General features: G+C 43.7%; 1 protein-coding gene across 2 annotated transcripts; it reads right to left on the bottom strand.

Annotated features, from left to right (window-relative positions):
* Positions 1-14802, bottom strand: LOC139535467 (ephrin type-A receptor 2-like). 2 transcript variants are annotated; one of them, XM_071334887.1, is made up of 15 exons: positions 14642-14802; positions 12193-12260; positions 10098-10737; positions 5533-5688; positions 4824-5284; positions 4441-4618; positions 4230-4332; positions 3762-3817; positions 3520-3645; positions 3220-3405; positions 2661-2932; positions 2288-2437; positions 1667-1860; positions 1393-1548; positions 1-994 (listed from the first exon to the last, which is right to left on the bottom strand). In XM_071334887.1, the coding sequence occupies exons 1-15, from the start codon at positions 14724-14726 to the stop codon at positions 874-876; spliced, it is 2952 nt and encodes a 983-aa protein (XP_071190988.1). In that variant the 5' UTR covers positions 14727-14802; the 3' UTR covers positions 1-873. The 2 variants fall into 2 exon arrangements, with proteins under 2 accessions (XP_071190988.1, XP_071190987.1); XM_071334886.1 differs by having other exon boundaries at positions 2661-2935.
* Positions 14803-26176: the final 11374 nt, after the last annotated feature.

Genomic DNA, 26176 nt, shown 5'->3' on the forward strand with positions numbered 1-26176 from the left:
TTCAGTCACAAGGCAACACTGATTTTATTGGACTGAAAAATACATATTTACAAACATGTGCCAGATCAGTGTCTTTTTAATTAAACAAATATAATAAATATAAAATACAATAAATATTAAATAATAATGGAAGAACCACTATAAGACTAGATGGAGGCAAACTGTAAACTAAAGAAAAATAAAATGTCAAAATGTAGGAGAAAGGTATATGAGGTGGATTGCAGCCAGAATGGAACCTACAAAATCAAACGGAAAGATTAAAAGTATCTGATCTCTTGCCCTGAGCGGAAATATTCCCGAAGACCAATAAACCTGTCATTTGAGTAGACAGGCATTCTCATATATCCATCTGTTATTTCAAAGCCTCAAATCTTTATAAAACTAATAAGAGTCCAGAAGTCACTGGTGGAATAGGTGAGTGCTTGAGGAGGAAGGAGACCTGGTCCTGGAATGTCTTAGCTTGAATGTCTCTTGTTTTTCAGACTTCGAGTTAAGAGAGAAATACAAAGTGGGGCCATCCTTCCTCTTCTCAGGTCTCACACAGCTATTTCAAAGGCTATAGTTTCCTATCTGCCATTATACAGTATTTCCACACTTGATAATATAAAAAGTTCTTTATACATGACTTTTTCTGTAACCACATCTCTCAGTGTCTCTTGTCATGTGGTACTTCAACGTTTTACATGTCTGTCTTTTCTGATTGGCTGGCTGGCAGGGTCCTCTTCAATCATGCCGCTGATCAGTCTAAAGCAGCGTAGTTCTGACATTAGTACAACCATGTTCAACCCAACTTGCTCCATTTCCCCATTAAGTGTGACAGTGAAATGAGATGTTCAGTGCAGTCCTATTCTGGGGAATCTCAGTTTGGGGGTCTCACACGGCAAACACTGTACTGCAAGCACTAAGTGAGCTGGTCTGGTCTTTAAGTCCAAGAATGCTGTAGGCGATTCTCTTCATGTGACCTGGTAACCTCACGCCAATGTTCCTGATGTCGCTGCGAGAGAAGGCAGATAGAGAGAGGAGCTGTTAGGGAAAGTATCAAATATGATTGCCTTTGCAACTTCCTACTTGAACATGACACAGCAAAATATGGAAAGTCATATTCCGTTGGAACCGAGTACAATGATGCTGTTGAGGGTGGGGCAGTGAGGAATGGTATGGGGGTAATGAGATGGGCGGGGGCCGGGAGGGGGGGGTGAGTGCAGCATTCAGTGAATGAGAGTGTCGCATTCCATCACTGATCGTGTGGCATACCGGACAACAAATGCTTAACAAAGATCTGAATACTTTTACTGTATGTTCAAATGTGGCAGGGTGCCAACTAAGCCCTGCAATGTGGTGAGGATGATGCATCTGTGCCATGTGGTCACTGAACATGTGTGTAGTACTTACTCATGCTTCATGGCCAGCACCTGCTCCATGGTTGTGATTCCAGCGCAGGCAAAGCTCTCAGTGTACTGGCTCATCTTGATGGACTCCAGCCATTCCGGCACAGACCTGAAGGGGGAGCCGTCACAGCCACTGGTGCTGGGCAGGCGGATGGACACACTGTGTGGCAAGAACAGGGAAATATATTGGTTAGTAAGTGTTATATTTACAGTATGTGATTTGAACAAGATAAACTGTCAAGTCCAGGGTAGATCAGCTTCATTCATTGGCATCTTACCGGGGATCAAAGTCAGCGATGGTTTTCAGAGACTCTGGGCTCCGGAGCAGTTTTTCCAGGATGTTAACAATGTCAGGGAACCGGGGTCGTTTGGAGCGATCCTGGAGCCAACACTGCAGCATTAGCTGGTAAACGGTGGATGGACAGTCCATGGGCGCAGGCAGCCGGAAGGCCTCGTTAATTGCCTTCATCACCTGAGGAGAGGAGGAAGCGGGGTTTAGACCGTGTTCTCACAGAGCTTGTGTTTATAGCCCACTGTTGTCTTAGGCCAGGCCGAGGCCAACAGACTCTAAGAACATGTTTTGTGTTAATGTGTGGACACTTTTTTTTTTAAATTAAGGAGAGCCGCACACTCTAGGAGCTCAGATGCAAAACAATTTTAAGTCCAACGTTTCGACAGACAAGCTGTCTTCATCAGGGTATAATGTGAGGACACTAACAGTTTTATGTGAAGAGGGACTGTGGGAACTATTTTGACTTAGTGGCCTTGAGTGGGTTGTTTTAAACACTATCCACCCAGAATAAATACCCAGAGGTGGTGCATCAGAGGCCTTGTGTTTAACCAAACCTACAGCACCCTGTCATTTCCCTAAGACGTGACAGACTAAGCGTAGGACCTACCTCATGGTTACTCATGTCCCAGTAGGGTCGTTCTCCGAAGGCCATGACTTCCCACATGACGATGCCGAAGCTCCATACGTCGCTGGCCGAGGTGAACTTCCTGTAGGCGATGGCCTCAGGGGCGGTCCAGCGGATGGGGATCTTCCCTCCCTGAAGGAACAGCAACAAGAACTAATCATAAGAATGAGACTGAAAGGAATGTTTTCACTAGCTATTACTAACGTAAAGGTTTCAGGAGGCTCACTGATGGCATTACTCATCCGTTGTTCCCAATAATATGTAAATACATAACTAGGCTACAAATTGCAAAGCACATGGTAGATTGTGATCTGTTCCCATACATTAACATCAGTACTATGGAGGCTTGACTCACGCTGGTGGTGTAGGTGCCCTCAGGATCGTCTTCCAGCACGCGGGACAGGCCGAAATCAGACACTTTGCACTCCAGGTTGCTGTTGACCAGAACGTTGCGGGCAGCCAGGTCTCGGTGCACGTAGCTCATGTCAGAGAGGTACTTCATGCCGGCCGCGATGCCACGCAGCATGCCCACCAGCTGGTACGATGAAATCTCCCCATCATGGTCCTTTAGATAGTTGTCAAGTGCCCCATTCTCCATGTATTCCGTCACAATCATGGCATGCTTGACTGCTTGAATAAATAAATAAAAAGGGGCAAATTTTAGTTCTTCATGTCAATGAAAGAGGCACATGGATAGGAGTGGATAGGAGATGGGAGATATGGGACTCTGCTAGATAAGGACAATAACTCACAAATAACTATTCAGTGAATCAGTAGAGGATCAATCAGTGGCCATGTCCCAAATGATACCCTATTCGCTTTAGTTCCCATAGGGGTCTAGTCAAAAGCAGTGCACTATATAGGGCATAGGGTGCCATTTGAGACACCACCAGTGTCTGAGAGCAGGGACTCACACTTGGTGACGACTCCCTCCAGGCGAATGATGTTCTGGTGGGAGAACTGGCCCATGATGCTGGCTTCACTTAGGAAGTCCTGCCTCTGCTTCTCTGTGTAGCCTGGCTTCAACGTCTTGATGGCCACCGCCACCTCTCCTCTCCCTGGAGCCTTCATCAGACCGCGGTACACCTCGCCGAACTCACCTGAGAAACAGAAACACACACAGAGATGAATACTAATACAGCAACCTTCATCTTGAGGTAAGGGCATCAGAGAGATTTCTTCAAAATGTTACTGTAAACTGTTTGGACATTTACCGGCTCCAATGACTTTTTGCTTCGTGACAAGACTGGGATTAATCTCGCTGGCAAACTTCAGGATAGCCGTGTTGGGGTCCTCGTACATGTGGGGGTCAACGTAGGTCTTCAGGGGCTTCAGTTGATCTTGAGGACGTGTGAAAGACAATTAGTGAAGGCGGTGGAGATGGGAGATAATCTCTTCGGTAGGACACATCTCTAATCTAATCTAGGTACATATTCATGGCTGCTGTGGTTCTTACCTGTACTGGAGAAGTAGGGGTCCTCTGATCGCTGTCGGTGACGGAAGTTCAGTCTCCTGTTAGGAAGCACAGTAACTATTAGGACTGGTCAGACAACAGGCAATGCTAAGACATTCATATCAAGGCCTCCCTAACTAAATAGCCTAGAGACCCATCAACATGCTTCCTGTGGTGACTAGACAAATTTAGCTAGAGCCACGACGTGGCTTTTCATTTCGTCTATCCCCTCTCAGGGTTGAACAATGTCCATCCATTTTATCACAGGCAGGCTGCCGGAGCGGAAAGGGCAAGTTCGTCTTCAGCCACAGACTCAGTCAGCTACGGTTACAGTTTTCAACAGCTACTCTGGTAAAAACCATCTTACAGATGGCATGGCATTACATTCTCAATCAGCTCTGGCCCGTGAGCCACCCATAATCATATACTATCTTAGGACCGAGGGATATGATAGCGGTAGTGTGTTCTAACCGTTTGTGTAGCAGTAGAACGACTACAACAACCAGCAGCATGATTCCTCCTCCTACTACAGCTCCCATGACCACCGTGGAGTTGTTCTGGATCTGAGACTCTGCTGAAAACCCCAAGAGAACACAGTTAGACCACAACACACTCAAATGGCAAAGAAATCCTGTCTGGACGTTGGAGAAAAAGAACAGTCTCCAGTTTCTAGGGCACTTACCCATGGGCAGGGTCTTGAACTCATGCTCCATGCTGTAACTCCCTGGTTTTCCCTCTGGGCTGAGAGCCTGGACTCTGAACATGTAGGCCGTGCCAGGGGAGAGGTCACTGATCTGCACCGAACTCTTCTCAAGAACCAGGACTGTGTATGTAGTGACATCACGCTCACTGTCGTCCTCCTGCACGGGACAGAGAGAGAGAGGAGGACTGAGAGGGGATTCACTATAGAGCTACACTAATACTATTAGACTTGCTTGTGTTTCACTTCATGTGGGACTGGCATGGAGAGATAGAAGACAGAGAGAGAGAGAGAGAGAGAGAGAGAGAGAGAGAGAGAGAGAGAGAGAGAGAGAGAGGAGGGATGCGTGCCTTTGTCTGTCTTACCTTCCTGCGGTACATGAGTTCGTAGCGGTGGTTGACGTGGGAAGGTGCTCGGCGGGACAGAGCCCAGGACAGAGACAGGCTGGTGGTGCTCCGCTCGTCCAGATGGATGGACGTCACCTTGGGGGGATCAGTGAAGTGCAGAGAAGTGGTGATGGTGCTGCTGGGTCTCTGGCTGCTGTACTGAGACACTCCGCTGTGGGCCTCTACAGTGAACGTGTAGTTGAGGTGGGGCTCCAGCTCGCCGACAGTCACCACGGTGTCCTGGAGGTCCGTGGGGCCGGGCTGAAAGCGGACCTTCTCCCCACAGGGCACACACAGGGCCCCGGCGCAGCGCTCGCACACCACGCTGTAGCAGATGTCCCGGCGGCCTCCTGTCACCAGCGGCGGGCTCCAGGACAGCTGCAGCCTGCCGTCCGCTGACAGAGTGGTGGAGGCCAGGTCACGAGGGGCGCTGGGCGGGGCTAAAGGAGGAGGAGGCAAAGAGTAGACAGAGTTATTACGAGACATTCCGACACGCTAATACATCCAATGAACAATACTCAGATTCCTCTGTCACCATGACGATGATATAAAGACAATGTATTGTATGAGGGTATGAGGTAAACCATTGGTCGGCCACAGAATAACCGAAGGAAAGGCCGTAGAAGTGGCTAAACCCTTTGTTAGTGATACGCCTCGCTGTAGCCGACTACCTGGCCATGGTTCTTACCAGAGCAGGCTGACGTAAGAGGGTCTGATGGGGAGCGGTAGAATCCCTCCATACATGGACACAGGGGGGCGCCGGCTGTAGATGGCTCAGTATTCTCCGGACAAACCTCACAGGATTCACTGAACAAGGACGCTTTAAAGGAGCCTGGCGTACACGCTGAAAGAGAAAGGAGGGTGACTATTAGTCCTACTATTATATGTATAGACACAATGGGGCGAGAGTGATTCAGTTACAATACAATAACACGGTATCTCTGTCAGTGCCCTGGGGCTTGGAAGGAAACTCAGGCTGTGGTTAAACTGTAACCGGACCTTTGTATTTAAACAGAATGGAATAGGATTTTCCTGACGATTTGCTTCCACTTGTCCTTTTCACCTCAAGTTCCATCCTCAAGTCACACTGTCAACTGGATGTCATGGAAACACTAAACACAGCAGATAATCACTCTGTCTTTCCCATCCCTTTTGAACTATAAAATAAAATAAAATTGTATTTGTCACATGCGCCGAATAAAACAGGTGTAGACCTTACAGTGAAATGCTTACTTACAGGCCCTTAACCCACAATGCTTTAAGAAGTTAAGATTTATTTTTTTAAATAAGTGTTAAGTAACAAATAGATAAGTAAAAAATGTAAAATAAAAGTAACAAATAATTAAACAGCAGCAGTAAAATAACAAGTGAGGCTATATACAGGGGGTACCGGTACAGAGTCAATGTGCGGGGGCACCGGTTAGTCGAAGGTAAATTAGGTAATATGTACATGTAGGGAGAATTAAAGTGACTATGCATAGATTATAAACAGAGAGTAGCAGCAACGTAAAAGAAGGGTCTGGTTAGCCCTTTGATTAGCACTGTGAATGCAGATGTGGTTATTGTTTGAGGAGCTCTAGCAACATGGTTACTGCTGGCGATTTTCAATTGACCTGTAGAATATAGAGAAAAAATTGACCTTCCATTCCAGAACTTGTGGGGGTTAATGTGTGTGTATTGGACAGAAACCAGGATGCAAGGAATGCAAGTATAACGTTTTGCTTCCTTCCTTCCTCTTTTCCTCTGATGGCAAATGACAACATGCCAGGATGGAGCAGGGGGAGAGAGGAAGTCTGGAGGAAGAACTGCTAGAGGGGAGATGTTGTTGAACAACTGTGTTGTTGGAGCCTAAACGCACATTTTTTTTGTGGGATCGACTGTTTACTTTAAGAACGTGTAAGAATGGTTCCTTTGAGCTATCTCCCCTCTCTCCCTTTATTCTCATGTCTCCCCAGGGGATCAGTCTTTCATCTGGCCTCTATAGGGAAGAGGGTGACCTGTGATGGACAAGAGGGATCTGCCGGTGACTTAATCACTATGGCCGAAGGACCTTTGCGTTACAACCAGCCCCACAATAAAAGAATGGGGACGAGTTTTGAGTTTGAGTAGGGGGGATTGAGATGAATAGATGGATGTATGGGGGATGGGTTAAAGTCTAAAGTACCAACAGGAGTTCTCTCTGGGGAGTCACCCGGGGAGTGTGGGGGTGTATAGGGCCCCTTACGCATAAGAAAAGGAGGCCAGCCTATTTCATCTGAAAAAGGAGCAGCAGGACTCCTGTCACGTATCAACGCATCCCCACCCCTATTCATCTATTGTGACGGTGTTTGGATTGAGTGGTGCCATAAATAAATTGCGTTTAATTATTAGAGCCCTTAAAACGGTGGCATGTGCGCGCCGTATATCAGTGGCATGAGAGCAATCTTTCAAGAATGTTCAAATCGCAGTGGGTAAAACTTCAGCGGACTAAAAGTATTTGAAAGATATGTGTCGTTATGTATGTATTGACGTGGTTTTTTGTTATTGACGCATTGTGTTAAGTGTAATTTTTTTTAAAATATATTCTTGCAAACTAAGGACATTCAAATATCTGACTCAAATAATGCCTCACTAAAAGTGGGGACCTTGGACTGAAATAATGCCTCACATTGTTCTGGTCGATCTCTTTATGTGCTGCTGTGCCCTTGATGAATGAGCGGTGGTGGCAGTGGCTTCTATTAATTGAATATGTGTTTTTCTCTCTGTGTCGGCCCATTGTTCTAACGAGTGGGAACAAGGATTAAAGAGCTCGTTGCGTGTGTTAACGACCGGATGAGTGGAGTGAAGCAGGGCTTGTCATCCTTCTAAAAGCTGTCCTGTTGCTCCACACTAATCCTCTTGACTAAATTACACTCCACACCTAACTAAGCACCCGGCGGTCCCACACATCTAACTAACCAACCTCTCATGCGACCACCAACTATCCACTAACCACTAACTCCCCTCCCACGCGACTTCACACAGAGTCATGGACAAGCTGCTTATTTGAGTCAGCCTGGTTCAACATTCCCCTTTAATTCCTCGTTCCCAGTGGATCCTCTCCAGAGGGCCTTCGGTGAAATCCCATAAATACATTGTCATGGACAGGAACGTGTTTCTGCTTGACTACACAGAGAATCAGGATATGACTCGGTGTTATAAATCAGTGTAATAATTAACTGAACAAGTTTGTCACGTCGACCTTATTTGGCAATTTTCTGGACTTTTGTAGTTTCGATTTTTTTGAAAGATTGGCCTAGGTCTCGATAGGTATTATGACAACTGAGTGTCCCCCCAAAATTCCCTAATACATTTTTTGGGACGTATTGGCTTCAGGCTTTGAGGCGTTATGACAACTGCTGTACAATAACCTTTCTCTTTTGTTTTTTACAAAGGTGACAAAAACATGTTTCCTGTATCCTGATCACAAGGTTGTCCAGCAGGGTTTGGAATCTGACTTTTTCCTGGTATTAAAACATGCCCCTTTCCTCTCCAGGACTCCCTGACAATTTCCGCTTCAGGTGGGGAATTCTGGACCTGGAACATTCCTGAGCTTGGCCTTCCCCCTTCGCCTGGAACTATCAGCCCCTTTGAAGTACTCTTTCTCAGGCTTGGAGCTATGGTGGACTACTTTCTCAATGTTTAGATAAATGGAAGTGTTTCTTCTCTGTCGTAAGGTAACAACATGTCAAACTATGAGCTAAATTGGTTACCTGGCCTATATACTATACTGACGGTCTATATTCCTCAATCTCAACTCTGGACCTCAAAGTCGGTTCCACTGCATTTTTTCATTGTTCCCCTCTAATCAGGGACTGATTTAGACCTGGGACACCAGGTGTGTGCAATTAATTATCAGGTAGAACAGAAAACCAGCAGGCTGCGGACCTCGTAAGGTAAGAGATGAATACCTCTGGTCTATAAACTACTGTAATAGGGAGTAAAAGAGATACAATCTAACTAGTTCTGTCACCCAAGGTGACCAGAATCTCTGGCTGTTGAACAAGGGAGCCTCTTGTCTGTCAGAAACCACAGACTGACTCAGTATACCCTTCCTGACTGAAATGGGAGTGACGGCACAGTCCCTGTAATCTGTGGTTCACCGCAGCCATGGCTACAGGCGCACACAAATAGCTGTGTGGAGAAGACACATCACTCAGGTACTCTTCAGTCGGCACTTCGAGCCACACTGCTCTCCTCAGTCAATCAGTACAGGAGGTGACGTGAGGGTGAAAGAATTCCTTTCAGAAATCCCCACAGCTCACTGAGCATACAATCATGTAATGTTCCTCCCTCGCTGTCTCTCCTTCCCTGTCTCCCCTCCCTCTTATGTTTCCTCCTGATAGCTTAACACACCACACCCCGGAATACCAAAGACATGGCAACTTCCATACAAACAATGTGAGCAAACATCCCATTTCAATTTCAATACATTACCATAGTGTGTTCTTTTTAGGCGTACTCAGTGTCTTTCTCAAATAGAACATTTAAAAATACAAAAATGTCTCTCATTCTACCAGTCCCCTCGCCTAAGAAAAATCAGATCGGACGGTTTATAAGCATTTGCACATTGTTAAAGAACAACATTCCTATTTAAACTTAACACTTTTAAGCCTCAAGCCTCTATAGTCAGATTTCCCTTGTCCAGTTTTCCTCGTCTATAAAACCGTATCCTCCTCACCCACCTCATTCCTAAGTATGAGACAAACACAGTGGAAAGAATGTTGGCCAACAGCAACAGGTAAGATTACCAGGAGACCTCTCAACCGCAGTCAAAACGTTCAAAACCTTCCTCTATGCTTTTTCATCTCTGCCATATTCTCCCAGACAGTCCCTCTCTCTGTTCCTCTCCCATAATATGTTTGGAACTAGTGTTACAACCCTAGAACTCTGTTATTGCTGTTATAGAGCCACTTAATCAAAACAAAACAAACAAAAACATGTCCAAACACCCTCCCCTGCTATCTCTAAATTCATTCCTATGAATCCAGAAAAATTCACTGTTTTTGTTTGTGAGGTGTTTGAAATCACTGAAGAAACTACAATTAACATTCCCATGCAGTCATTTCTCAAACCCAGTCAGGGTGGTGGTTAGACCCTGTGCTTCTATAAATACAGCTACTGTTTAAAACTAACGCCCAATACAACAGAGCCCGCTTTAGGCCAACACTACAACAGGCAGAGGGTCGGGGTTTGTAGAGAGATGCAATATGTGAAGCCTGGCTGTAGTCTTACCTTGGCAGGAGTCCCCGACAGCTTCGTAGCCTGCGCGACATTGGCACTGTCCCACGGGCACCACCCACTCTCCCTCTGCTGTGCAGTAGATGCGTGGGGTGGCCTGGCTCACGGCGTTCTCAACACATGTTCCCTCCACCTCCCTCAGGGCGTCCGCCACCGTCTCTGGGAAGGCGGCCAGGCTCTGCACAGTGGACGGACACGTCTTGTAGTACACCCTCACCGAGAGCAGTGCCACACACGCTCCCGTGTCCTGGAAGGCCAGGTAGAAACCCTTCCTGGATAGAGGGGCCACCGCCCGTGTCTCCACGTTGACCTTCAGCGCACCGCGGCCTCGCGTGATTTCGTCCGGCGCAATGGTGGCCACTTTACGGAACTGGCCCTTCCGGAAGATGGTACCCACGTCAGCATCAGCCTCGGACATGTGCAGGTTGAAGGTCTCTTTGCAGGCGAGCGAGGCACCGTCGAAGGTGTTGCAGTCCCGCATGACGAAGCGCAGCTCCACAGAGACGCGGGTGGTCCCTGGGCGCCGCTGGATGAAGGTGGTCCGGAGCCAGTTGTCCTGTTCACCCGCGTCGATGTTACACACACTGTAGGTGTACAGGAGGGAACCATTCACCACTGTCTGAACTATCTCCCACTGAAACAGAGAGAGAACAGAGGTTAAGTTTAACACAATGTACAGGACAAGGGTCACTGTTACAAAAACAGCAAAAAAGTGAGGGAATGAGGGAGAGGGTTTAAGAGAATGAGAATAACGTTAAGGGGGTTTTGTTCTCGTCAAGGGTCAGTTTGCTGTTTTATTCATGAAACAACTGTTTGCCTGCTGAGAAGCCTATAAAATGCTCAAGCTTAATTTCCTGCTACTTTTTTCCACATGCCAGGGAAGGATTTGATCTGGACTTGTGCCGTGCTGAACTACGTGTGTGGCTTCCACAAACAGATGTGAGTGCCTGTGTGAGACAGACATAACACTAAAACCAAAACTCTTGTGGAATACCAAGCATTAAGGCAGTTAAACTGTTTTTTTTATAGGCTCATGGAAAAGACATGGCAGCGATATTGGCTACAATTAAGTCTGTTTTAAGAGAGAGAAAATAAGGAAACGCTTGCCTGGTAGCAGTATTTAAAGGCATCCATTAATTAAGCACAGGGCTTTAAATGAATAGGCATCCTGAATTATTTTAACACCTCAGATGACTGCCATAAAGGCATATTTCATTGGACCATGCACAGTGAGTGCTTTACTCCAAGTCTGTTTCGTGGACTTGCGACAGCAGTAGAAGAGAAACTTAGTGTGTGCGAAGGAAGAGAAGATAGATATAGATCAAAGACAAGGACAATGTGCATTCTTAAAACTTCCACTCCCAAGTCAAATTGAAATGTGCTTCAAAAGTTTGAAGAAGTTTGGTGAGAATGGGTAAAACATCATAAAATAGGGGGAAATCCAATAGAATGCATTGGACGGTCTGTAAACCTCATGGTCACAAAAGAAAAGCAGTCAGCACACTGCCACTGACCACGTCCTGTTGCTTTTTTTAGACAGTCAACCACACAACTATAGATAGAGGGATGCCTTTCTCCCACACAACCCATCTCCCGACCTTTCTCATTCCCCTCGTCTTATGTTCCACACTGACTGACAGAAACCTGGAATACTGTAGGAATTATAACAACCTGTTGGCTCTATGCAAGAAAAGTGTCTTCTGTCCTGTGAATTCAGATGCAGCTCTTACCCTGAAATTTATATGACATTCATAGTTGTATTATTAAAGGGTTGCTTTAAAACCAGTAAAGGCTAACTTTGCGAGCTGCCACTCATTCCATCTTTCCCAGAAAACTATTCTGAAGGAATGAGAGTGGAGAAAATAGCTCACATTCTACTCCTCTGGAGAGCAGAACTTATGACCCTTTTAAAACATGCTACTTAAAATGTGGCTTGGAATCAACATTGTGTGACATCTATCCTATGTTTACCACCATTGTGTACTAGTAGGGGAAATACATCTTACAATCAATATAATTTTTTGAGGCCTAATCGACCATCTGGTTAGACTAAGGAAATCCTTATAATTCCTAAGATATAACTACTCACCCCTTCTTCATGTGGCCAGGGCAACCAGCCCAACTCTCCCCCAGAAGCTTTCATATCCAGCAGCACCTCTACAGAAAGACAAATAGACAGCACTATTAGAAAACATTCTTAATTCATATGAGGACAAAAGGTGTTTATAAGCAATTGAACATGTGTAGTTAGCAATGTAATTAGCAATGGACAAGTTTTACTACTCTACAACTGGATTATCAAAGTTACTTTGTTTCTCTGAGCCAACAATTATTACAGTAGAAATACCCAGAACTAGATTCCCCAAATAGGCCCAATATCATGCCAGCCACTGCTTTGAAGAGGACATGCCCTGGCATGACAAACCTGATTAAATAAACCGTCAACTATTAATTACTATATGTTTGGATGAAGAAAGCTGAGAAAAGCGTGGGAAGTTAAAAAGCATGATAAAGGGAGTGAAAATAGTTGGGATCATCCCTAAGAACCAACGCAAGTCCGACACAGCCTACACTCCTATCCCCTCTTTCTTCAGTACAAGACCCTGTCTACTCCAATATTGAAACTAAAAGCTTCTTATAAGTTATAACCCTGCGGAGTAATATTCCTTCCTTGAAACATGATCAAATACCAATATTACCTAGTTTTATAAATGAAGAATACTGAGAATGATCATTACTGTATGTTTGAAGTATCAAATCAAATCAAGTTTATTTTATATAGCCCTTCGTACATCAGCTAATATCTCGAAGTGCTGTACAGAAACCCAGCCTAAAACCCCAAACAGCAAGCAATGCAGGTGGCTAGGAAAAACTCCCTAGAAAGGCCAAAACCTAGGAAGAAACCTAGAGAGGAACCAGGCTATGAGGGGTGGCCAGTCCTCTTCTGGCTGTGCCGGGTGGAGATTATAACAGAACATGGCCAAGATGTTCAAATGTTCATAAATGACCAGCATGGTCAAATAATAATCAGGAGTAAATGTCAGTTGGCTTTTCATAGCCGATCATTAAGAGTATCTCTACCGCTCCTGCGGTCTCTAGAGAGTTGTCGTAGTCCAAGTTAGTCCACACAGTAAATTAGCCAGTGTTGATTTTTTTATTGTTACATTTCTAGTGTTCATTCAATAGTTAAATTCACTCTGTAAGAGTGAAATTAACACTCAGTGGTGTAAAAATAATCCCAGTGTCGGTGTTAATAACCAGAGTTATTGTCTTACACTGTGGAGAGTAAAACAGTCCCATCAAAACCACGGCCATCATTATCATTTCCCAGCATGCTCTACTGCGAGTAGATTTTTTAGGATTGTTTTTAATGTCTGTGTTTTTGCATGTACATTGATTGACTTATTAATGTTATGCAACACAAAGGCAAATATATCAGTTAGTTTGATTTATTGCACTCGTTACTGATATGGTTGTTCCAGTTTAAATGGTTTAGGTAGTCTCCTTTATCAATTTCCATTATCCTGACAGTCATTCTGAATGCGGGTAAATAAAAATTACACTATTGAATATCCTAATTATGTCTGGATTCCAACAGGAATTACACATCACTTTGCAAGCCAGCATAATGTGACTTGCAGGCTGATATGGCCTGTAAACCAGGAGTTTCCTAACACCACTGAGTTAGGATAAAACTAGGCCATTAAAGTAAGGTCATATGATATGTGTCATGTATATTGTCAGAGTTTAATTTTAATGATAGCATTTACCTAGGAAATAATTTGGTGAAAACCATAGGCCTTTTAAAATAACAACCATGTCTGTGTCACTAACAAATACAGTCATGGGTGGTAACTCTACAAATGTGTCTTTACTCAATAGACCATTTCATTATATTGCACTCCAGAGTAGAGTGAAATACTAATTAGTTCACTCCAGTATATAGTGAAATCCTTAATATTTCACTCCAGTGCATAGTGAATTTCATACAGCCAGTCTTAATTTTCTACTCTGTATAGGGTTACAGAAACACAGTCTAAATGTTAAAATTGTAACACTTTGAAAGTGTGAAAATCACTTTGTTGAAAGTGGATGCATTTACACACTGCAAAAGTGTTAAAATCACTTTCACACTTCTGATTTTGCTGTGTACAATTTATTGGCTTTCTTTTCTTTAACTCAACAAAGGCTCATTCTTATACAATTTCTAGACAATTTAAAATCATCTTCATCATCTTCAACAAACAGTACATGAAATATTTTTCAATAGCCTATGGAATTGTTAGAGGGGTCTTTCCCCACATTGACAAGTTATCATAGGAATAACAATGCACTGAAATGGAAAGAAAAAATATTGGAGGAGAAAAGCTTAAAGTTAACACTGTATTAGCACTGTAATTTACAAAACATATACAATAATATTACAAGAACGCCATGTCACAGCCCAATCCCCCAACTCATCAAACCTCACAACCATGTGGAGCCACAAAGCAAAGCTCTTTACAAACCCATTTTAAGACAAAAAATATTGTACTTACGTTCTTTCGATTGAAGAGTAATAAACACATGGTTAATAAATACATATAAAAACAAAGAACAACAACGAATACGACGGAAATCCATTTCTTTAACTTTGACGGGAATTACTCAGTGTGCGGATCTCGTATTATCGCCGAACTTCTGTGAGCACTACCGTCTACTGCCGTTGTTACAGCCGAAAGTCCCATTGAGAAACAGGTGGCGTCATGAGCTCCGCCTTTGGGAATGTGGGCCCAATCCATATATGGTATGCCGAAGGGTGGGGTCATGTCATTAGACTCTGTACTACCTGTGTAGAGCGGATGTGTATTCAGTGAAATGACTGTACCCCGAGCATTTCGCTTTTTTATGAAATGAATAATATTGTGCTGTCTATTTGTACATTTCCTTCAAGAATACACCGCACACGCACACGCACGCACACACACACACACACACACACACACACACACACACACACACACACACACACACACACACACACACAGACTATTCTGCCTCAGAATAATGTTGATATAATATTCATTGTATCTGTATTATATTCTTATCAATAGTAATAAATAGCATGACAACTTGTCTTCTCACCTACTATTAGTGCAGTAAGAGAGAACATGGTTTTTACTTGTGATATTCTTGGCATGTGTTAGAATTCAGAAAAATGAGCAAGCTGGAGGACAGAATTACAAATAGCTGGAAGCATCTTCAACAATCCATCTTTCCCACGCTAGGAAAGGGAGGGGTCAAGTGGGGGGGGGGGGGGGTGGACTGGTATGAATATATGACTACTAATGAGAGTCTTCATAAAGAACCTCAGAATTTGGGTATGAATATGGGGACACAAAAAAGGCATGAATAACGGCATCGCCTAGCAACTCTTATCTGAAGGAATTTCAGAGTCAAGTCCTCTTTGTGGAGTTGCGTGTACTTGGACAGGAGAGACCCTTGAGCTGAGAGCCAAAGGCAGACGGCCATCCTCACAAAGACATGGAAAAATCAACTGAAGAAAACAGATATGTTACCATACATGGGCATTAATCACACAACAGACGGAATAAACATTGTTGGAGAAAAATGTATGAACAAGTGAAATGCTAATTGGACAATAATGGTGCCTTTTGGACTGTGCGTGAAGAACGCAGACTGTCAATCATTACACCAGAATGCATATATAACATGATTCATCCCCGTTACGACGCACCATAAACATACATGGAGGTCCTGTTGAGGTCACGTGATAGAACATTTAGAAAGAATAAGAGCCTATATGTCATTACTAGGCAGGTTTCCATTGACCCAGGTTTATTAGACAAAAGCAATGTCACAAAATGTTTTATTGCGATGTGTAATGGAAACGGCGGGTATAGGAGATATTTTCTAAAGATCTACAACATTTTTATCTGTTCGGCAGTGGTGGATTTTTCATTTGTCAAATGTTCTTTATTGCGACAAATAATGATGGAACAGTGTTTTTCAAATAAATTATGACTGATAATTTGAAGGTGGGGGGGGGCACATGATGTCATCACGTAACTATAAAGCTCACTCCACATTTAATTCTAAATGCCTACTGCTTGCTAAATCCATTTTTCAACTTTAAAAAAGTATGTTTGTTTGCAGGACAAGGATTGTCCTGACTTTCAAGAATGTCTGAATTGCTTAGCCTTGCTTTTCTGTTTGGCTGGCAAGTTTCACCATCCAATTATTTCAGATCTATATTAGTGAAAGTTTCACCATGGCACGGACTGTGGCGATATGTTGGCTCATGAGAATGATTAGAATATGACAAATATTAGTAAATTATTGCATTTTATCAATGCTGGCTTTCGCGGGCTACCCGAGACATGAAACAATTAGGTGAGAGGCCATATAGGCTGTCGCCAATTTATTAATGCACAATTTGCCTAAATGGGTCATGGAAACTCCTCAACCACTTCAGTTTTATTCGACACTATAGGTTTTTGCGCAAAGTTTTTTGGTGTCTGTGTGACATCATTTTACTGGCAGAAGATAGTTAAATGGAAACGCACCATCTATTTCTAAATGTTATCTGTTTCAAGTATGGAAATGCTCAGATACTGAGTGAGGTGGTTTGTGTTGTCAGTTTGTCAGTGGTGCTAGAGAGATGTCAAAGGTTAACACCCTCTGGAAGTATGCAAATGCATTACAGTATGCATATGCCATTATAATACATTCTTCTTAATCCTCCTTAGGAGCATGCGTCCTGGTTGAGAGTGGATGGCTGGCCACAGAAGAGCGTTGAACCCCAACCTCTCCCTCCCCCGGCCGGTACCCATCCTACCCCCCTCTCTGCTGGTTCCATGCTTCTTTGGGATCTGCCAACACAAAAGTACTTCACACTGGGGGCTGGGCCCGCATTTCGAGGGTCAGCGAACAGCGGCAGCATCAACACCATGTCATTCAGCCTCTCCCACCCCCTTCTTTTCTTACACCTCTCATGCTATCAGCAAACAGAGAGGTGGAGCACTATTGTGAAGCCACTCGGATTGTGTGTAATGCCCAAATGAATGTGCCTACTGTTTTTCACGGTTCTCACGGTTAGGGCGCCCAGACACATAGCTAGTCAATGATGAAGGTTTGCCAGTGTGATGAAACATTGCATTTAAGCCCCCGCCTCTGTAAGTGGTTTCTATTAAGAGTTTGTGATGGTTGCTGAATTCTCTTTAGTCATTGTTAAAGGCCTAGTGCAGTCAAAATCCTGTTTTCCTATGTTTTCTATCATATTGTACAACAGCTGATGAAACTAAAACTGTAAAAGTTTCTATTTTTATCAGTGTTATTAACCAGGGTTTGAGTTTTAGTAAGGTCCGGATGCAGTAAATGAGCTTCAATTTCCCCTCAAAATATATATATTTTTTAATGCTATTTGGAGAATAGCAAAAACAAGCAAAAATTACCCAGCCATTATCACCTTGGCTGCTGTATGTTAATTTACCTCAATAGATCTACAAACACAAATCACAGTCCTTATTTTAAGTGTTTCTAAAATTCCATATGGAAAACATGAATGGTGGAAAAACGATTGGAACCATTTCCCTGTTTGAACGCTAGGTTTTATGGGTATTATGACACCTCCACTGTGTGGCTCTATTGCAGCCTGCCTCAGCCTCGCCACTGAGCGCCACATCAATGTCTGTCTCAGTAGCCTCCTCTCTGTAAATCAACGTTATTATGAGAACTTAGTAGCATATTTTTTGCTCCTACTGCGTTAGGCTCCATTTAACATTTGCTTCTTACTTCATCCTTCTAGCTGGCTAAGTAATTATAGCCAAAGCCCTTCAACGTTATTGCAATAGAATTCTCTGCCGGCAGCTAGCCACCTGACTGACATATCTATAAGCGACTATTTACCAGATGTGCATTCATTCTCGGAGAGTTTTTGTTTGTTTGGGGGATGTCTAGACGGTTTAAAATTTCCTTTTGTCCGGCATCTCGCAAACACACCGTCAGCAGCGTCTAGTTGTCTACTTGAGTCGACTGCGAAGTGGGGTAGTTCGTTTCACGTCTCAGGCCCTCGTTCTGCTCAGCGAGAGGGCAGAGTTAGCCGTTTGAGAGTGGTGAATGTGTTGCTTAAAAGGCAAATCCGTGAGGCGAACATAACAAACAAACCACTGTTCATGAATCCATTCATTTGAAAAGAATCAGGCGTGATTAGAAGTCAGTCAGATTACGAATATATGGCGTTTTTCCGCTTTGGTTAGCGTTGGCAGCAATATTTAGATGATGACGCGGAATTGATTTTCTTTATTGTGTACAAAATATATATGTATTTTTTGTTGTTCTTGATATTATTCTTTTTTTTTATTACTTAGGTCTGGACCTCGGTGTCCTCATCCGCAGTTATGGCCATGTTCCTGATAGTAGCTGGTTGAAAATACAATCTACACAAGACCTTCTAATCAGCAGGTTTGCATGGAAAGGAGTTTTGGCTTTCCACTGTGACTTTACATGTGGTAAATTGGTTAATAGACCAATAACAAAGAGAGTGACAAACCTCTCTGCCAATAACAACTAGTTTTCAGTTTTTCCCTCCCCACTCAGACCACTGCCAGACAGTCCTAGCAAAAGGGTTAGGGTTAGAATTTTTTGTTGTTGCTAAAAATACATTTTTGCCTATTTAAATGGAAATCTATTACAGTAAGGTACTTAATTGTTACCCAAAAATGATGTGATATTGATATAAAAAACAACAGCTGCATTGGGTCTTTAATTAAGGAATCCTTAAGACAGATTGCGTGTGTGTGGGTAAACTGAAGGACACAATATTTTCTGACCAGACTACACACAAAGTGTATAAAGCACTAGATACCAGAAAACCCTTATCACAAGTCACTTGCTCCGGTCAAACAAATAGGGGCTAGGTCCATGGATAAGTACCTCCAGATTTCCATCTGGAGTATAGAGGGGTGTCGCTTACCTGTCAATACGAGCCCAATGTATTCTCTAAGAATGAGAGGAGCTTTGTTTGTCTTACAATGTCCTCTTAAGTTTCTCACCACCCCTCAAAACACTACCTCTCACAACTGGAATTTGGGTGGGAGTCTGTGTGTTTTACATGGGACTTTTTTTTGGTGTGTAGCGTTCAGAAACAAAAGGACCAGTTCAGACATGTTTTCACTCCATGGATGCAAGAAATGTGAGTATGCAGTTGAAACACACAAACCATTACTCCGACAAGGGAAACGTTTGACTATGACTTCACGCTTTGAACAGTCTTCATCACTGCCAGCATCTGCTGTCTACCTATCAGGGCTGATTGGTGGTTAGCAGAATGAAATACTTCTGGAATGAGTGATGGAACTGTTAAGACAAGACAACACATTCATGGTGGGTATCAAGTTTAAGAGTCAATCCAGGTAACATTTTGAAATCCCCTCCTCGGTCAAATGTAGTTGCACAAAATACATATGCAATGATCAAATTAAGTTTTACATGACAGTAAATACAAATGAAAGAGCTTTAAAGTAATTCAAGGGGAAAGTGTTTTATTTGAGAACTCTATTTGAAACTACAGTATTACCTTTTCGAAGAAAGGTTATAACACATTTATGAGGCATGTATTTAAAATGTTGCACTTGTCCTTTGTATCAGTACCTTCCAACAACCACCTCCATGTTATCAGTACCTTCCAGCAGCCACCTCCATGATAAGTTTAGGGGTTCCTGAGTGGCACAGGTACTGCATCTCAGTGCTAGAGGCGTCACTGGCCATGAAAAGGAGACCGATAGGGCTGCGCACAATTGGCCCAGCGTCATCAGGGGGAGGCCGCCATTGTAAGTAAGAGTTTGTTCTTAACTGACTTGCCTAGTTAAATAAAGATTAAATCAAGATGAGTAGCAGTGTGTGTTTTTAGCTTTAGCCCCAGCCTCCAGATCTGTTTAATCCTCATCTGGTATTTGGATGTAGAAGGGGAGCCAGACCACAAATGAAAGTGAAATGTTATTAGGTAAAGAGACGTAGTACATGTGATATGTGTTGGCTGAGGGGGCCTAATAAAGATGAGAGCACACGTTCATATGCATGTGTTTGTGTGCTCAGCTTGACGATGTCTGCCCTGAAGTCTGAACAAAGGGAAGGAAGGAAGCTAGGGGCTGGGTAGAAGGCCTGGGAGGAGGAGGTGATAGCACACAGTGGCCCTCCAGCATGTGTCTTGCAGAGCTTGCTCAGCCTCTCAAGTCCTGGGTTATGGCAGCGACAGCTGGGCTACCAGGCTCTGCATCGGCCCACTCACTCACACACACACACACACACGCGCACACACACACAGGAAGCTCTGTCCTGTTTACTGTTTACATTTCACAGTGGGAGGCCTACTTGGGAGGGCTCTGGGGAATGCCCACTGGACCTACAGCTGTTTGTGTGTGTGTGTGTGTGTGTTGATAGGGTTTAATGTAGTTTTATAAGGCAAATCTGTCAAGTAGCCTTTTTGTGGTTGAAAGTCAATGTGAAGCTTTCAGGGATATAATTGCATTACATAGTCTGGTAGTTGCAAAGTAGTGCAGGGAGGTTGATATTAGATTACTAAGTCAAACACTGTCATGTGGTAACAACTGTGCAAGTATTGAAAAACGTAACAACCAAGGCCCATAAGGTAACACACACTGTGGTCTGAACAGTTGGCTGTTTAGCCAAAAGGGCACCTGCTCTTGGTTCCATAGGCACTGAATGATGGCATGAGGCAGCTGATCAGCTGATGCAGTACTTACACGAAGGGGTTGCTGTAGCCACAAATGTTTCAGGATATGAAACCAAAAATGTAATTTATTTGAAAATCTTATAAGTCATGATCTAGGTTCAGAAAAGGTGCAAGATTTTTTTTTGCTTATTGTTGTATCATTCTTGTTCTGGTGCATGATTGCCAAGACTTATTACTAAAGAATATTGAATTCACTGTATGGCCATTTTGAGTAAGTTTTTTAGTATGTAAGAAGACATGGATCATGATACAATGTAGGCCAGGCAATTTTACTTTCTTTTGTAATCTTGTTATTTTATCTGTATTGTAGACTATATATTATTCTATAACAAAAGAAAAAGGCAGAGGATAACCTCATACAACCATCCGGAAGTCTCACTAGCTTACATTCTGTTTCACTACACAGATTCCAGCTCTAATCAGTCTCGTGATTACGAGCGTATTAACCACGCTCCAAAATTGCTCATGTGGATATCGAGAAATAACTGTAATATACCAGCAGAGGGCAGTCATGTGTATGAGTTGGAGGAATGGGCGTTCAGAAGACAAGGGCCATAGGTGTCAACTCAACTGGGATTTACAGGAATCAGAGGCGTCATGCCCATAGGGGGCACAGAGGCACGTGCTCCCTCAGATTTGTATTTTTATATTTTTTATATTCTGTAATACTACTAGCCACATGCAATTGTATGAAGTTGTCTTTAGCTAGCCCGGATAGGTTCCCAATCTCCCAACCACATAACTAGCGACCAAGAAGCCATTTCTGGCTATCAATTAAGTTAGAGTAGCTAGCTTGTCTAACTATCTTAGCTGGCATGCCTGCTGGAAAGGTTGGTAGACTTTAAAAAAGCAAACAATAATCTTTTACACAGATTTATAGCAGGGATGCAGAGAAGCCGCGGGAAGTAGGGGTGCTGAGGGTGCTTGACGCCCCTGACAGGAATGACACCAACAGAACAAGGAATTAAATCAATGAAATAATATAGATTAGAGGGTATAAATTTGTCATTATTTGTTTGATCTATAAATAGTGTAATTGACTATTATTGCAAAGGACATAATCAAGCACTGGGCAACATACAGTCAACGCCAAAATGATTGTCACGCTTGATAAAGATGGGGGGGAACTGTATGAATAAAGTGGATCTTCCAGCAAGACGATAACCTCTAGCACGCATCAAAATCCTAAAAGATTGGATGGAAAATATATTTCACAGCAGTTCTCCACACCAGGGTTTCCAAAACTCGGTCCTGGGGCCCCCCCTGGGTGCATGTTTTGGTTTTTGCCCTAGCACTACACAGCTGATTCAAATAATCAAAGCTTGATGATTAGTTGGTTATTTGAATCAGCTGTGTAGTGCTAGGGCAAAAACCAAAACATGCACCCAGGGGGGGCCCCAGGACAAAGTTTGGGAAACTCTGCTCTATACAGTGAATGCTTGTTTTGTTACATAAACTGAAATTAGGCAATTCGAAAAAATAAATTTAGCAACCAGGAAATGGCGGTGCGATTTCTGCATTGTGCATCTTTAAGTATATTTTAGCAATTACATTTACTTTTGATACTTAAGTATATTTAAAACCAAATACTTTTATTGAAGTAGTATTTTACTGGGTGACTTTCACTTTTCCCTGAGGCGTTTTCTATTAAGCTATCTTTACTTTCACTCAAGTATGACAATTGGATTATTTTTCCACCACTGAAAAATAGAAGGTTAAAGGCCCAGTGCAATAAAAAAAAACATGATTTTAATGTGTTATATATACACAGACTGTTTGGATTAAATTCCTATGATCCCTTATTGATGTCACCTGTTAAATCCAATTCAATCAGTGTAGATGAAGGGGAGGAGTTTTAAGCCTTGAGACAATTGATACATGGATTGTGTGTGTGCCATTCAGAGAGTGAATGGTCAAGACAAAATATTGTTACTTTGAACGGGGTATGGTAGTAGGTGCTAGGCGCACCGGTTTGTGTCAAGAACTACAATGCTTTTCCCGCTCAACATTTTCCCGTGTGTATCAAGAATGGTCCACCACCCAAACGACATCCAGACAACTTGACATAACTGTGGGAAGCATTGGAATCAACATGGGCGAGCATCCCTGTGGAACGCACTTGACACCTTGCAGAGTCCACACCCTGACGAATTGAGGCTGTTCTGAGGCCAAAAGGGGGTGCAAAACAATATTAGGAAGGTCTCCAAGGTGAACAACCTCTGGCAAGTTATAACAATGTAGGTAAGGGAAGTTGGCAAGTCAGATCCGTAACTTCAGGATAAGGATTGGCTCTAAGGGCTGGGTCGGTCGGGCTGGGGTGCGAAGCGGGGCTGGGCTCGAGCAACGGCTGGGGGAGCAGTAGCTCCGTCGCTCTCCTCTCGCCACCGTTGGAAGCTCGTTGTGCGGCCCATCTTGCGGTCTCTCGTGCGTGGGCTCGCAAGGGGGTGCGTGTTGGGGTTTTTCGGGGTGGTGTCTGTCGGTGGGTTGAAGGCGGACGGGTGGGGGGTTGGCGGCGGCGACTCTGGACGCGCGCCGGGCCCTTCTCGCGGATCTCCCCAGCTACGGCCCCGTTCACCTAGCAGCTGACTTAGAACTGGTGCGGATCAGGGGAATCCGACTGTTTAATTTAAACAAAGCATTGCGAAGGTCCAAGGTGGTTGTTGACGAGATGTGATTTCAGCACAGTGCTCTGAATGCCAAAGTGAAGAAATTCAATGAAGCGCGGGTAAACGGCAGGAGTAAATATGACTCTCTTAAGGAGTCCTTAGCCCAGGACATTGGGGTTCCATGCTTCCCAAAATAATGTGAAGTCGAATACGGGCGACCCCAAACCTGTCACGTTCCTGACCTATTTTCTGTTGTTTTGTATGTGTTAGTCGGTCAGGGCGTGAGTGTGGGTGGGCATTTCTATGTTTTCTGTTTCTATGTTGGTTTAAAGGGTGACCTAATATGGCTCTCAATTAGAGGCAGGTGTTTTTCATTTCCTCTGATTGAGATTCATATTAAGGTAGGTGTTTTCACACTGTTTGTTTGTGGGTGGTTGTCTTCCGTGTCTGTGTCTGTGTCTGTGTCTGTGTCTGTGTCTGTGTCTGTGTACCACACGGGACTGTTTTCGGTTTGTTCGTTTTATGTAGTCTGTTCCTGTTCATGCGTTCTTCACGTTATATGTAAGTTCGTGTTCAGGTCTGTCTGCATCGTTTATTTGTTTTGTTAGTTTGTTCAAGTATAGTTTTGTTCAAGTATAGTTTGTTTTTTCGTCGTGTTCTAATAAATTCATTATGTATTCACAACCCGCTGCGCCTTGGTCGAATCACTACTCCTCCTCTTCCTATGAAGAGAGAGAGGAACACCGTTACAAAACCTAACATAGCAACAAACTGGAGCAAAAGGTGCCTTCAGATCGAACGAAACCCTGGTCCGGCTGAGAGGGACTACCTCGGATAGGTTAAAACGGGAGGTAAGGGAAGACAAAAAAGTCAGATCCATAACTTCGGGATAAATAGTACTGTAGCCCTTGGAGGGCTCTTCCAACCCTCACTCTGTGTGTCACCTGTTTGAGGGAGTCTCTCCAACGGCTAGGAGACAAACTGTCTCTAGCATGTTAGTACAGGGGGGTAAGGGAGATAACGAGGTAGCCCTCTAGCAGGGCTCTTCCAATCCCTCCCTGTATGTCACCCATTGTCAGGTGTCGCTAACGATGCAAACCAAACGGGAGTTACCTGCAAATGGTGACGGCTGCTGATCGTTTACGGAAGGAAGCAGTTGGTCCTGGAATATGGGACTTTCGGTCAAGCATAAAAATGTGAGGGCAGTTCCACCAGACTCAATGATCTGCTGCGGGGCTCTTGTAAACGAATCCTGACCTTGACAGGAAGCCAATCTGAAAATGATGACTCGAAAAAATCCCTGGCTTTGGCTGGGAGGGGGGAGTTAAGTCCTGGGAGACGGCTGATGAAAGTGTACTGCTGGAATCAGTCTGATCACAGAGCGGCTGTGGTGAAACGTTTAAACACGCGTCCCCCGTATACTTAGCTAACTCTAAACCGCAAAGGTTTGAATCGAACACTTGCTCGGGCTGGATCTGCTAACAGTGGAGCACTAAATAGAGATGGAATGTGCTTAGCGGTTATGGACACTGCCAGGTGCGGGACTCTACACATTCTATGTGGGAGCTCTCCTCCACGCTCCCAGGCACATGTAGTGGAGATGACATGTGCATGACCATAAGCTGACACTACCAGGCCTCAGGCTTGCCTGAGTGCGGGACATCGCACATTGTCGGTGGGGAAGTCTCCTCTACGCTCACTAGACTCGAGGTGGAGACTAAACGCATTGGCCCCGCAGTGATAGGGCATTGCATGGATCTGGCTCATGCCCGACGGAGTCGGGAGAGGCATCTCCAGCTTGTCCCGGGAGGGAGGCCTATATCTGATGTGGGTGGTACCATCCACGGCCATTAATTTGCTGCGGACCCTTAAAATGTACGGAATAAGTTTAGATTCCTACTGGGCACGGATCACTGAATGTCAACTTGATGAAATTCAAAGGAGTGTGCCCACCTGTAGTACTCCTGCTCAGTACGAGAGGAATCGCAGGTTCAGACATTTGGTGTATGTGCTTGGCTGAGGAGCCAATGGTGCAAAGCTACCATCTGTGGGATTATGACTGAACGCCTCTAAGTCAGAATCCACCCTAAACGTAACGATACCATAGCATCGCGGATCTTCGGTTGTAAAATTGTTTGAGATAAAAATTGACAAACAAAATGGTGTGCTATATATGGCTTGTCAGTGGATATTCTGACAGCAGTTTGATGGTTGTAGGTCACATTCCCAGAGAGCTATTGAAATTAGAAACATTAAAAAACATTTAAAATTAATGTAAAATCATGTGAGATGAAAATGGACAAACAAAAATGTGTGCTACATGTAAGGCTACTCAGTGGATATTCTGAAAGTAGTTGAGGGTTGTAGGTCATAAGACTAAGGAGCTATTGAAATTTGAAACGTTTAAAAATTATCGTCAAATCTCATGAGATGCAAATGGACAAACAAAGGCCCAAGTGAATAAGTGTGTGAATGACACTGTCCTTCACGGGGGCATAGCAGGCTAATTTAATGTAAAATCGTGGGAGAAAATGGACAGATAAAAGGCTGTGCAATGTGTAGGCCCACTGAGTGTACTGTACATTCTGAACCTTGTTTGAGGTCAGTAGGTCACATGACTAAGAAGCTATTGAAATTCTAAAGTTTAAAAAATTAATGACTAAGGAGCTATTGAAATTTCAAACGTTTAAAAATTATCATAAAACTCATGAGCT

Source organism: Salvelinus alpinus, chromosome 12, assembly GCF_045679555.1.
Source record: "Salvelinus alpinus chromosome 12, SLU_Salpinus.1, whole genome shotgun sequence".
Lineage (NCBI taxonomy): Eukaryota > Metazoa > Chordata > Actinopteri > Salmoniformes > Salmonidae > Salvelinus > Salvelinus alpinus.